At 43.5% G+C, this 14,378-nt stretch overlaps 1 protein-coding gene across 2 annotated transcripts in view; it reads right to left on the minus strand.

Annotated features, from left to right (window-relative positions):
- The window catches only part of PIP4K2A (phosphatidylinositol-5-phosphate 4-kinase type 2 alpha), a 173,686-nt gene that overhangs the window by 40,322 nt on the left and 118,986 nt on the right, over positions 1–14,378 (minus strand). For both annotated transcript variants that reach the window (XM_032425909.1, XM_032425910.1), the window contains exon 4: positions 8,966–9,118. In XM_032425909.1, the coding sequence (XP_032281800.1) occupies positions 8,966–9,118 (153 nt within the window). The remainder of the gene's footprint in view (positions 1–8,965; positions 9,119–14,378) is intronic.

Consider the following 14,378-nt stretch of genomic DNA (forward strand, 5'->3'; position numbering starts at 1 on the left):
ATTCTTTTTTTTTTTTTTTTTTTAAAGATTTTTATTTATTTATTTGAGAGAGAGAATGAGATAGAGAGAGAGAGAATGAGAAGGGGGAGGGTCAGAGGGAGAAGCAGACTCCCTGCTGAGCAGGAAGCCCGATGCGGGACTCGATCCCAGGACTCCAGGATCATGACCTGAGCTGAAGGCAGTCGCTTAACCAACTGAGCCACCCAGGCGCCCCATATCATGCCATTCTTCAATAACCAATCATTTGGCAGGAGCACCCTCTTTTTTTTGAATATTGAAAAACATCCTCAGCATCTCTTAATTTCTTTTTTAACGTTGATTTGATCACAAGATAATCTAAGGAATCTTTGCTTCCTCCCTTCTACATGCTTAATTTCCAGACTACAAGAATGAAGAAATAACAATTTAATCCTGAGGATGACTCCTTAAGAAAGGTCTGAGTATTTCTTTCACTTTCAACCACTGTCTTGATGTGGCTACAAGGCAGGCCTTCCCTACTGGCAAAGGACAGAGACACATGGGTGTTCCCCACCCGCTATATTAATATCTCAGTCTCCAGACTCAGCAGGTGCAGTGCCTACAGTAGCCTGGTGGACTCCTTTCTAGAAGTCAGATGAGTTTGCAACTTCTGTCCTCTGCCACTCTGAGGTCCCAAGGGAGATAAGGCCACAATTGGACCAAACGCTTGGCAATGCTGAACAGCCATGTGTGGCTCAGAAATTAAGAGCACACATCAGGCAAGAGAGAGGATTCTTTTATGAGAGCATGGGCTGCATATGTACAATCCTGGAGAGTGTGCCTTTCAGTGGCTTCTCGAATGTGGCATTTTCCCGACACATTCCTACCTGTGGCATAACGCCGGCTCTCTATGTCACCTGCAGCCAAGCTTTTCTCTCACACCAAAGAGAAGCTCGGTCTGGCACCTGGACTGGTGGCTTTCAAATGCTTGCAAATCCACGATGACACTGAGTTTTCATCTGAATAGGTACTGAATATTTACTCCCCAATTTTCAAAGAGTGAACTTGATTATCATCAATTCTTATTATGCTTGTTATATGAAGCTAAAACACTCAGTTATTCTTGGGGTCAGCTCTCAGTGTTAAACTCACTGCATTACCTACATTTAAATGCATTTTTAAATATTGTTATTATTTTTCACTTTTGTACTTTCTTGGCTGGATACCTCAAGTCACCTGTTACTAATCATGGAGTGGCTTCTGTTTTTTTCAAGAGTACTCTCAGAAACTTTTATTTGCTTGCAGTGTTTCTGTCTGAAACCTATGCCTCCAACACTAACAGTTTTTACTTCCTTCTGTCTTCTTTTAAAAAAGGTACTTGTAAACGATTCCATGGTACAATCAATAAAACCAAATTTTATCTCTTCGTAAGTCTTCCTTAGAACTTTTTCCTACATAGCCATGGGTTTGTTAGAACTGTCATACCACGATAAATTAACACGGTGAAATCAGAATTTTTAAAACATATACAATGAAACAGCCATAAGATCTGTTTCCTTCGCTCTTAGGCGCTCAACAAGAATAACAAGTATTATGAATCCCCACTCTGTTGCTCTTCTCATACAAAATGAAATGCCATTAAAAGATTCACAGCTGACTGAAGGGTTCAGCAGAGAGGATTCTAAGTGATGTACTGCAACGGATAAATATTTATATCTCCGCGCGAGAGTGTGAGCCTGGGCTCTGGCTTTGGAAATTGCTGTTATTATCATGTTTCACTCATTTTTTTAGAGGCTTGAAGTGACAATTTAATATAGCATCAAATTAATACTTCAATGTAAAGTCTTGTTTCATTTAATGTTTTTGAAAGGTTAAATTATCTGTAATCCTTATTGTGCCTCTGGCTATGTTTATAGATCACTGACAACATGAAAGAAAAGAAAGAAAGACAGCCTGAAATTAAGGATTGCTTTGTTTTAGAATGACCAAACAAATAAATAAATCCAAACTTAGCTTGAATTAATGTTTTGGGAAAATGGTCTTTAAGTATCAGTTAATAGAGTTTATTTTGGTTTCAAACAGTTTTGAGGTGAAAAAAGAATGTAAGGATGACTACATTTAAGCTAATATAGACACAAAACTACTGCTTTTCTTAAAATTGATAAAATCAGATTTGAAAGGAACATTCCTCCATAGTGTTTACAAACACTCTTAGTACTGAGATAATGCAGAAAATATAGAATATACCTGAAGGAAAACACTGATGCTCCTCTTGTTTGTTACACATAATTAAGACCCAGAAACACCACGGTTATTAAAGATGAAATGACTTTGTAAGAACTACTCTATCGTAAGTGCAGATAACATTTATTCATTGACCACAGTGAAAATGCAGAATTGCTGCTCCAACATCACCCTAAGGAGATCTGAGAGGACCGTGGCCTCTACTAGATCCGCACCCGATGGGAGGCTTTAGCTGGTCAAAGAAGGCGGGTTCCAGAACCAGCCCCTTGCCCTCCAGTCAGGAGCTGCGCCCCCGGTGGCCCGTGCCTGGGGTCGGGAGCCAAAAGTTTAAGCAGGTGTGCCAGCGAGCCAGGACAGGGGGAGGAGCTGGGGCCAGAGAAGCTGGGCTGGGTGGCAGGAGAGGCAGGGAGCTGGGAGGTGCTAGATTCTGACAGAAACACGTTGTGCTCTCCATTCATTTTCTTCAGCATAGATAAAACTCTCGGGACAACACCTTTCCCAAAGTCAGCTTGAGGCCCGCTGGAGATGAGGCGATGAGCTCAACAAGACCATCAAACACAAGAAGGCAAGTATGGCTGCCTTTGGAGAAGATCTTCCCGCCCAGCTGTGGAGTGCAGTCCACAGCCTTGCTGGCAGCTTCTTCCAGGTCTGCCTCCCGGTCACTCTGGCCAAACGTGGGAGCTTCTGGGGTGGGTGGTGGGGAGGACTCAAGAGCACCCCACCAGTTGGCTGCAGCTTGGCTGGCCTGCATGGTGATCTGACTTCCCCTTCTGCCCAATCCTACCCTACGTAGATAGATTCGATCCCTAGTCAACGTCTTGACCCCAGACTGTGGGGGCTTCTGCTTGGGAAGGTCACTCTGACGGAGAGGCAGCAGGCCCATGAGACAACAAATTCAGGTTCCCAGAAATTGCAGAGGTTAGGACCATCAGAAATAGAGTTTGAACAGTCATGCATAAAACATTTAAAAAATAAAGGATGCAATTTCAGAGATGAACTTAACACAAGAAACTATCAGGAATGAACTGGCAGATTTTTAAAAATGGAACTTCTACAAGGAAAAATGTAATTATTGAAATAAAAACCCACTGGACAGGTGAGACAACAGAATAGGCAGTGGAAGAGAGAACCGGGACTGGCAGAGCTGAGGAATTTCCCCAGAATCTCGCAAGCAGGGATGTCTGGAGATGGAAAATGGGAAAGAGGAGTGAAGAGCCGTGAAGACCAGAATGAGAACATTCTAGCTGTTGGAGAGATGAGAGGAGACAAACGGTGTATAAAGAGAGGATGACAGAATTTCCAGAAACTGGAGGAAATCTGCTGCGGGCAGCGGGTGTTGGTGAACGGGCTGGGCAGCTCCCCAGAAGCCTGAGGATGAATGGGTAGGACGATGGGAACTGAGGGCTCCGATCACCCCATTAGCAAGCGGCCACTCCCTGCCTGCAAAGTGGAGCTCAGGAGAGCGCTCCCTGGGGACCCGAGAGATGGCAAAGGCCTTCCTGATGTTTCTACGAAGAGACGAAGAGATGCCAAGAAATGTGTCTGCAGCTTCTGAGGGCAGAGGCCCTGTTGGGAGCTCAGCTGTAGGAGCAGAGTTCCAGGGTACTCCTGGACTTGAAACTTTAACCTACTTTGCAAATCTTAATTGACCTCTCCTCCAGATAGGGGATCAAAAACCCAAGAGCCGACTAAGAGTGTTTCTCTAGCTCTAGAAAGTAGATAGTGCCCTGCCATCTAACAAGCTTCATCAGTGTCACCTGGCAGCAGGTTAGAGACGCAGCATCTTGGGCCACCCCAGACCTACTGAGTGAGAATCGCGTGTTTCTGCATGGGGCTTGGGTGTTGTGTCTACAATCGAAGTATGAGAAGCACTGATGCAGTATGTAACTTTTTCTCATTCTGCACAACACCCAACTGTTTTAAGCTATTACAGTGCCTATTTTTTGAGCTTTCTTCTACTGTGGCTCATTCTTTGAATGATGACACCAACACCACCCACTGTCCCTCATGGGAGGATAAAAAGATGTACTCCAAGGAGGGTCCAAAAAAGTCAAACATTCACTCCAACATCCTCTACTGAGCTGTGAGGTACTAGCTAGCTTATTTAACAAGGAATTCAGATGTTCAGGCATGACATCCAGATTCGGTTCAAGTTACTAGTTGTTTCCCAATGCAAAGGATAAAAAAGGATTTTGAGGTTACTTTATCAACCTTATCGATTTATCATTTCAGTCATTTTGAAATAAGAAAGAAGTAAATTTAAACGCTGTATTTCAAAACCTAAAAAGATATTCTTAATGATACATTCTTAGGCCTTTCTTAACGATGTATACAGTAACTTGTTCCCTCTCCTAAAACTTATACAGTTTTACTAACACTGACCCTGAATTTCAGTTAAAGCTGAAGCTACATGATGTCAGAACTCCCAATGATTTCAGGCCAGTGGGAAAAAAAAATCGGTCATTTTAAGAGAAATAAGACATTCCAGCAGGCTCTTCACTATTGTTTCCTTTTCAAATGCTCTTCTGACACTGGTTGATAATCATCATTTACAAGACCCAAGTTTGTTCTAGCCTAACAGAAATTTAAAGAAAATGGTATTGACACCAAAACTTTAGGTTATTTTCCCAAACATAACAAAGAGAAAACCAAATAAAGTAAAAGAGACTTATATATGTTTGCTTTGCTTAATAGAAATTCTCCATTGGTCTGAGAGATGATGCTGAGTGGAAATTAGGGCAGGATTTGGGCTGCAAGTAAAGACTAAGGCAAGACGCGGGGGCTTGGGGAAAATTCTAGCTCCTCATGGTTTGAATCTTCATAATTCTGTAACAGTGCCACACGATACTAGAAACCGGGCCCCCTAGTGGATTGACAGGGTTAATGATTTCAACACTGGGAGGTACGAAACTAAGTAGAAGAATGGGCTTTATCTTATTCAATCATTGATAGAGCACTTACCATACACCAAGCTGGGCAGGTTGTAAATATGAATTCACCTAATTAGCACAATACCCAACGAAGGAGGTACTATTATCCAAATTTTATAGACAGAGAAGCAGGCGTAGAATGGTTAGGTAACTTGCCCAAGGTCACATAGCTGGTCAGGGGTGAACTGCAGCAGACAGCTCGAGTCTGAGCTCTGAATCACCTACCACACCGTGTCACTGGTGAGGTTGGCTCGTCAGAAGCTTAGTCCCAGGAAGAATTTATTTAAACATCTAGCAATGTTCCACTTCTCCAGAGACTGGCCTCATGGTGATTTTAACCTTCCAGACTATAGCTGCAGCTCTGGATATAGTCCATCAAAACAGAAAACAATGAAAGCAAAGAGAACGGAAAAGGGAAGCCAAAGGGCCACAGGATAACACAGCTGTCGGCAAGTCTAGCCATTTGCTCCTCGGGAGACACCCTCTCTGAAAGCCAGTCCCATCCACTGACAGGCAGTTGGACCAAGTCTCTCTGCTTGTCCAGACCAGGCAGTTCAGAAGCACAGCACATCAGAAGGTAAAAGCAACAAAAAGCAAGATGAAATAGAAGAACTGATAGTTGCCGCTGAAGCAGAAGACAAAAATTTGTAAGACTCCACATAAATCCTCGAATTGGCCCAGGCCTACGTAAAGTTGGAAGAAAGGCCTGATATGCATCGCAAATGCCCGTGAGCACCACTGACTAGACCAGAGAACCACAAAGCCTGGAGAGATCTCTTCTGGATCACAGATGATGAGGCCTGTGTCCAATCGCGTGCAACAGCTACACCTGGGGATGGACAAGGCTGAGCTCGCCACCGTGTCACATCACCAGTACCCTGAGTGAAGGTGGCCTGTGAAAGGAGTGGCGAGAAGAACATTCAAATCCTGCCTGAAGGAAGCCAGGCTGGCAGAGGGTCAGGAAGCCCGGGCAAACTGCATCCTCCCTTGCACAACCATGGTGGCTAAGTATAATTGTGTGTCAGTGTGGTTTCAGCAGCCTGCACTGATGAGTTTTTCAAGTTCTGTGAAATTCTGTGTTGCATGGGCGTTTGCAAGGATGACGCTGATTGTGTCACATGTCCTCTCTGTGGGGTACTCCTTAGACCAAGACAACTCTGTTTGATCCTAGGACTAAGAACAGTTCCAGTCCTCCCGATCAACCGATTCATTGGTATCTTCAGGCACAGCAGCTGTGTAATGGACTCGCTCAGGTTTCTCTTTCAACTTTGGTTCCTAGGAAACTCAAACTCCCGGCCCTCGTGCAAGCAGGCATGCTGGCATCCTGGCATGACGTTTTCAGCTCATCCAGCCTCCATTTTGTGTCTTCACCCTCTCCTTTCCTCTCTTCCCATTTATTCTGTCTTGTGTTTCAAACTTCTTTGAAGGCCACCTGATATCCCTTCTGGAATTAGGTCAGGGTAAATCCCTGAATGAATGAATGAATGAATGTATGAATGAATGAATGAATGAATGAAACATCGATGGGGAAACTGAGCTTCGAGATCACCTAAGCAGCCATTTCTTAAAAAGCCAGGATCTAGGTCTCCTGGCTTTCAACTTAATGCCCTTGAAATAAATTGTATTAATAGTGGCAATTCTCAATCATTAAGACACTTTAGATTAGATTTAAAATACTATTTTTAAGAAGAAAGAAAAAGCTAGATGTTGGATAACAGACTTTTCTCGGTAAAGAACATACCAAGAAAAGTAATTGTTTTCGAGCAGTGGAACGAAAGGCAATCTTTAGCACTGGGAAAGCCCCGGAAGCACGTCAATAGATTTATTTTGATCCCCAGTGTATTTCATGGAATACTGATGACATGTCAAATCTGCATGCGAGGTTACAGTGACTACCCCAGAGAAACATTTCAAACAGTGATTTCTGGAAAGTCAAAAAAATTCTGAACTCAAAGTTGTCATCAGGAAGTTGATGTTTGAATTGCATGTCACATTTTATTAGAACGGTATTGTAGCCACGTATCAGAATAATATGTTTTCATCAGTCACTGAGGTATCACTTTGCTTTGAATGTTCTGAGGTAATTTAAAGAAAGAATAAAAAGAATGTCTAAGTATGACATTAAGTTCCAGAGGGGGAGAAATGAAATAGTAGACAGTTTAAAAGGTGAATAGTTAAAAGTCCCATTTTGTAATTCGATTCATTCAGAAGCCTGTGCCTTGGTGTTTTCACCCTCACCCGTACTATCCTGGCATCTTAAAATGTCCTTTGTATTAGACAACAATGTAAGTGCTACAGAACAAATTTCAAAAGGAAAAGATGTTACAAAAGACTTTTTAGATATTCAATAAATTGAGAGGCTGACTAATGTTTTTAGAGAATAAATTAGGAAAAGTTCCCAGTTTCCAGAAACAGAATAGAGCTCAAAGATTTTTAATAGATTTCACTGCAAGCAAAATACAATCGATTGTATTCGCAGAGACGGGAAGAAAAAGCAACTGCCAAGAAATGATCCATGATGTCAGAGCATCATGCGTGACCATAAAGTAGGGAAGCTGACTTTTAAACAGACATCTCAGAGCTCACAAATCCAAACGAGCACTGCCTGCAAAGTAGTCACTTTGAGAGGCTGAGACTTAATGTTTCAGAATCCTTCGGTTCGTACAAGCGGGGCCCTCAGCACTTTATTCTGAATATCCTCTGTGACAGCCAATCTTTACCTGTGAGGAGGATTTGGAGCTATATAGGTAAAAAAACGCAGCAGGAGTCTAAAAGCAAATGTGTGTGTGTGTGTGTGTGTGTGTTGGCATGTAGCCAGACACCAGTTCTGAAGATGACTGCCATGATGTTGCAAGCAATGGCCATATTCATGCCAAAGACCACAATTTCTCAGGACACCGGGTAACCCGACGATGACAGTCGGCGTATACCGAGCTGCCAGGGCGTGGCAGACTCTGCGCTGAGCACCTGCTGTGCTCTCTCCCACTTAACCTTCAGGACTCAGAGTCAGGTGTTGTTATTACCTCCATTGTCTAAATGAAGAAACAGAGGCTCCGAAGTCCAGAAGTCACATGGTTAGAAGGTGACAAGGGCTGGGATTTGAACCCAGGAATGTCTGACACCGGACTTCATGCTCTCACGTCACAGTAGGTAAGGCCTCTTACAGCTCCAGCTGGGACCTGGGTGCATGTGCTCTACCAGGCACACTTGGGTTGGAATTTATTGAGATTGAGGGAGAGAGAGGGAAAGAGAGAGGGAGACAGGAAGGGAGGGAAAGAGAGAGAGATCACTGCTCCCAACAGTAGTTTCATTTTATTCCCAGGGGATTATGAAAGGAGAACACTGAGGGGCGAAAAGGAGGCAGGAAGTAGACAAACACCAATTTTCTAAAATTGACTAATTTTCTCAGAGTAGGGTGGATCTCTCTGGGGCCAGGACAGGATGAGACAGAGAAAGCACGATAGGATTTGGAGGCGTAAATGGATAAATACCCAAGAGGTCAACACCTAACTTCTGGCATGGTTGAAACACTTCTGAAACATTGCTAAATCTTCAACTGAGTGACTTAAAATTCAGAGTGGTAATCATCAAAATTATTATGCAGAAGAGTATTTACATGAAAAGTGTTATATAAATAACTACTGACCTTCATAGTACAAGAATTCCTAAATGTTAACTATCAGTAATCTGGCCACAGGGATGTTAATAAACCCAGCTAGAGGAGATTTTTCTGTCAAATGTGTTCTCGTCATTTTCTAACTATATCTTTGGCCTTGGTCATAATTCATAGTGAATGTTAACTTTCTCAAGAGTTTCAAATAGAGAAAAATTACCTGGTGGTATTTCTTCAGGATGTTGTGCATTTCGGCCACATCTTCACTCGTGATGGTCTTGATGATGTATCTTTTGTCGTAGGAAGTGTGGAATCGAGCCCCACTGCGTGCCTGGGAATCGTTGGGAAGGGGTGCGCTCCTGGTCAAGGAATTCTTCCGGTCGGGATAAGGTGGGGGGAGGAGGGAAAAGACCGGTTAGAGGCACGGCCTTCTGATTTCCAGATCATGTGTTGTCCTCACAAGTTTTCCAAACACATTTACGTTTGTAACAAACTGGTATAAGTAGGATGACAACATTATATATTCGTCATAACTCAAATTGCTAGTTCTTCAAATGAAATGAAAACAGACTGGATATATACTATTCTTCTAATGTCCTCAGAGTAGGCTAATGCCTAGAATTACAATCAAAGTTATTTTGTTCACCTTCTTCTTTTATGAGCTGGACAAGAGCTCAAATTTTCTTCTGAATCAAATTAGGTTCCAGTGATGAAAAAATTTTTTTTACATTCCCCGAGTGGTTTCCCTATAGGACAGGTATTCTGCCAAACAGCAAGCAGGAAATATTTCTCCTAATTCTGATACCACCCCCATGGAGTGGTTACTATTAATATCATCATAGTTTTACAGATGAGGAGATGGGGATGAGAGAGAGTTGATCACTGGGCAAAGGTCCCACGACTAGTAAGGGGAAGCTCTGGAGTCACATCTCCGGTGTGGCTGGCTCAGAGACCCAGTTCTCAACTAGTAAACCGCTCAAAACTACGCTGTCTGCCGCATGCCTTGAGAGGGGCCTGAGCAGCTGTATTCTAAACTAGCTCCTCACAAGACTCGGATTTGGTCCATCCTCCACCCCCCTTCAGCCATTTTTTTTTTTTTTGAATATTTTTTTTCACTGTTTTTAAGTATTTTTTTATTAATTTTGAGAGAGAGAGAGAGAGAGGGAAAGAGAGAAAGCACAAGCAGGAGGAGTGACAGAGGCAGAGGGAGAAGCAGGCTCCCCGCTGAGCAGGAAGCCTGATGCGGGGCCCGATCCCAGGACCCCGGGATCATGACCTGAGCCGAAGGCAGATGCTTAACCGACTGAGCCACCCAGGCACCCCCCCCTTCAGCCATTTTTGAGAACAACTTAGCTCCTGGAGGGTGGACGAGGAGGGGCTCTGAGCAGGGGCTCTGGTAGCATCATTTCATTTCTAGTATCTGGCTCCCGCTATTGACACTCCAGGTAGGTAAGTCCACCCTAACATCTACCCTTTTCTCATTTGTGACTCTCCTGTTTGAATCTCTCATTTTCTTAGCCTCCAAGAAACCTCTCCCCCTTCCTCCCACCTTCTTACTCTGGTCACTCAGGCTACTAGGATAACCTCCAGCATCTCAGAAGTCTGGACCTCACCCCTGATGCCTCTGTTCCTCAGTACTGACCTGCCTGCCCTGCCTGGCCCCAGTGGGTTGTGTAGGAGGGATTCAAAGGCAAAGACACCTTCCCTCTCCAACTTCCTCTCTAAATGTGGGACTGGGTTGGACAAGAGCTTAAATTTTCTTCTGAATCAAATTACGTTCGAAAGCCCCACTGAATGTCCACTAAAGGGGACACAGATGTCTTCAGAGAGGCAGGTGATTATCCCTGCATCATGGATTTTCAATGAAAGAGTTCCTTTCTGTCTGGTATAGTCAAGTCTCTTTATCCTTTCCTTCCTTTCTAGATGAAATCCGACAGGAAGAGCCCTATGAAGTACAACTATGTTGCAGGGGCAGTAACTCAGGAAGGTCCTTCTGGTGCTGAGGGAGGGGTCGGCGAGCGCATTCTTAGCTCCCAGGAAGCACCCCGGCACGGCTGTCGCGCACCGCCGCATCCTGCGACAGCGCATCTTGATCAGAGTGCTGCCAGGCGCACCTGTCAGGTGCAGGGCCAAAGCTGCCAGTGAACTGAATTTGCCTTCCTTAGGTTATTAGGAAACTGGAGAGAAGAAAAAAAATCGATGTAACTTCCAATGAGGTTAAAGAGCAGGAACTGGCAGTGTTAAATTATTCTTGAGACAACTGAAATCCATTAGATAGACTGAGAAGGATGAAAATAATTATCAGGACAAAAATGGCCATATTCGTGAGAGTCTAATTCTCCATGACATTGGTTTTTTTTTTTTCCTCTCAAAAAAATTCTCCTTTGCACCACTTCCTACTAAGAAGAAAAAGGAAGAAAATCAAAGTGAATTTCCCCTCTTGGGGTTTTAAACACTAGCCAAAAACAAACAAACAAACAAACAAAAAACAATCATTGCCATGGGCTAATGGTCTTACATTTCCCTCCCACACATTAACCTGCAAAAAATTATTCCAAATAACTTCTTTTTGGAAGGGGGCGGGGCAGGTAATAAAGGATACCTGTGTTCAGCAAAGGACAGAATGACAGCAACATATTCATTAATATCAGATATTAAAGTCTAACATTCGATCACAGACCAACGGGAGAGAATAAAATTGAAAGCTGCACAGTAAGTGCTTCTCAAACTTTAATGAGCCACCAAACCACCCTGGGGGATGACGCTGAAATGCAGATTCTGACCCCGCAGGTGTGGGCGGGGGCATCTGAAGAAGCAGATGATGCTGATAGAGTCACGGTAGGTCTGTCTCCCAGGTGAGAATCAAGGGTCTGCTGAACCGTGGCTATGATGGGCTTTGTCTGTGCAGAGTGTGTCAAGTCCAGTGCATTAAGTGTGTCATAATTACACACTTACCTGTATGAACACCTTTCCCACTATATTCTGTCCAGTTCTGGTTTGGTTAAAATGGGAAACTTTATTTTATTTTTTTTAAGGATTTTATTTATTTATTTATTTATTTGAGAGAGCGATATAGAGAGGGAAGAGCAGAGGGAGAAAGACAAGCAGATTCCGTGCTCAGCGCAGAGACCTCGAGATCATGACCCAAACAGAAACCAAGAGTTGGATGCTCAACTGACTGAGCCACACAGGTACCCCAAAATGGGAAGCTTTATAGGGAAAAAGAAGACTTTGTTGCATTCACTGTATTAATTCACTAGAGAAATGTTTAATAATGATAGGTACAAGGCAATGTATGGGTTTCCAAAGGGCCAGAAATGACTCATCAAATGAGTAGTGGCTCTTTAGCTCAGATGCTACATCCTTTCAAATTCTTTGTCTTCCCCTTTAGTTTCAAATATATTGATAATCATTTATTCTAGACTCTGCATTAGCATATTGTCCATGTCTTAATCCTGGTTATAACACTTTACAAATTCTAATCTTGGTTCTGCCTCAACTCAGTTTTTCAATAATCACATGAGTAGACCCAACGAACAGTGTCTACCTCCAGCGTGGGTAAGGATTTTTTTTAAGGCTCTTAGTTTTCAAATAATCGTGAAGTTTTGTGAAAATTAAGAAAGTTCCTTTATCACTATGAACATAAAAAGATATGAATCAAATTTACTGGAAGCCTTAGACAAGCAGAAGATCAGAAGAGTAAACACTATTTTACACAAAATGTACAATCCTTGGAATGACCCTAAGGCCTGGAAAAATCCAACTCATTATTTCGTCTTTATTTTCACAACATTCCTCTGAGATAGGAAAGGCCAGGTGCATTTTCCCACTTGAAGATAACCAAACTGTGGAGTACAATGGAGTCAAGTAATATGCAGGCTCCTGCCTAAAGCTTCCTCTGAGGAAACCAAAAAGGGCAGTTTTCGAAGACTAAACTTTTGCCGTTACTTAACATCACAATCATAGACTTTCTGTGGTCTTTGAAATAAGGTAGGGGTGTGTGTGTGTGTGTGTGTGTGTGTGTGTGTGTACTTAACATCACAATCATACTTTCTGTGGTCTTTGAAATAAGGTAGGGGTGTGTGTGTGTGTGTGTGTGTGTGTGTGTGTGTACTTAACATCACAATCATACTTTCTGTGGTCTTTGAAATAAGGTAGTGGTGTGTGTGTGTGTGTGTGTGTGTGTGTGTGTGTGTGTGTAGGCAGTACTGTGTGGCAGCAGGGCACATGGTCTGCCACTCTTCAACCCTTGGATTTAGCCTCTCTGAGCCTCAGTTTCTGTGTCTGTAAAGTGATGGAGCATAAACCAGGGGAGAGGGTGAGCTGAATGAGAGCTCTACCACAGACCTTTTATAACTCTAAGAACGTGTTTACTCGAAGGCACAGCGCACGGCTCCAGGAACCGCAGATTCACCTCAGTCTGCTTCCCGACAGAAGTTCAGTCAGAAAGATACGACCATCACCTCAGCAGACGCATCATGATGGTTTAGGATATCTGGGCCATGGTTAAAAAGAAGATGGCAATAGTTCTTAGGGCAGCATGAAAATAACACTTTACAGATTCCAGATATTCTCAGGACAATTTCGGCAGGACGGAGAAAATGAGCTGAGGGAAGGACGTCGGGCCGTGTACTGAAAGGAGTTACCGAGTGGCCTCCACACAGTCTGCTATGTAGCAAAACTGCAGACTGAAATTCCTCAGTGTGCTCTGCTCTGTCACAGAGGAAAAATGAACCATAGTATCACACAGGACAGTTGGCGAGTTTCGGAGGTCAGGAGGAGGAAGGCTTGAGAAAAGCAGAGCTTGGGAGGGATCTTCGGGAGCCCCAAAAGGGTCCCTCTATGTGTAAATAATGCTCATAATCCAAGAGCACGACAGTTGAAAGCAACCTTGGAGATTATTCCAAACCATTCAATTTAAAGGTAATAAAACAGAATCCCAGAGAATGGAAATGACTTGCTTGCCTCAGTGCTTGAACACCTGGGTGGGACAATGTACGTGGAGGGCCTTGCAGGGGTGTCACCCAGAGCAGGCAGCCTCCATCCTTCCCGCCATTCCTGCCTCCCTCCTGGGCTCCAGAGTCCGGTGGGCATCAGCGATGGGACAGCTGGTACAGTCTTCTGTGGTGACAAACACCTTCCAATCACAATTGAGAGCCTGAGCGAACTTGGCACAAAACCAAAACTGTCTTTATGTTTTCAGTCTTGCCAAGTAAAAATAAATCATCAGTAACAGTTTCAATGCTAATGCAGCCCAAAGTCCTCTTTTTTTTTACACTTTTATTAACATGTGTACAAATCCATTCTGACTCATTCTCGGACTGTTCATTACTTGACTTGAGGCAGGAAGGATTAGGAGCTGTCTTCTCTCAAGGCCAGAGCTGAGACTGATGTATGTTTGTGGAACAAGGCTTCAGGACAGGGAAAGTATGTGTGGTTGAGGGCTGGGCTTAGAGTCAGACAATCTGTCTGGCACAGACAGGGCTGAAAGCTGCCTAGCACTTCATTCTTCTGACAGTCCTGTGCACAGGGGTGATGGTGTCAATCCTAAGAATTCTTCACATTTCTGACCATGTGGCATAGTACGTTGTGTCCGTTTTAATTAGTTCACATGACCTGAGAATTGCTGGAGG

The sequence above is a fragment of the Phoca vitulina genome, unplaced genomic scaffold, assembly GCF_004348235.1.
Source record: "Phoca vitulina isolate PV1807 unplaced genomic scaffold, GSC_HSeal_1.0 scaffold33, whole genome shotgun sequence".
Lineage (NCBI taxonomy): Eukaryota > Metazoa > Chordata > Mammalia > Carnivora > Phocidae > Phoca > Phoca vitulina.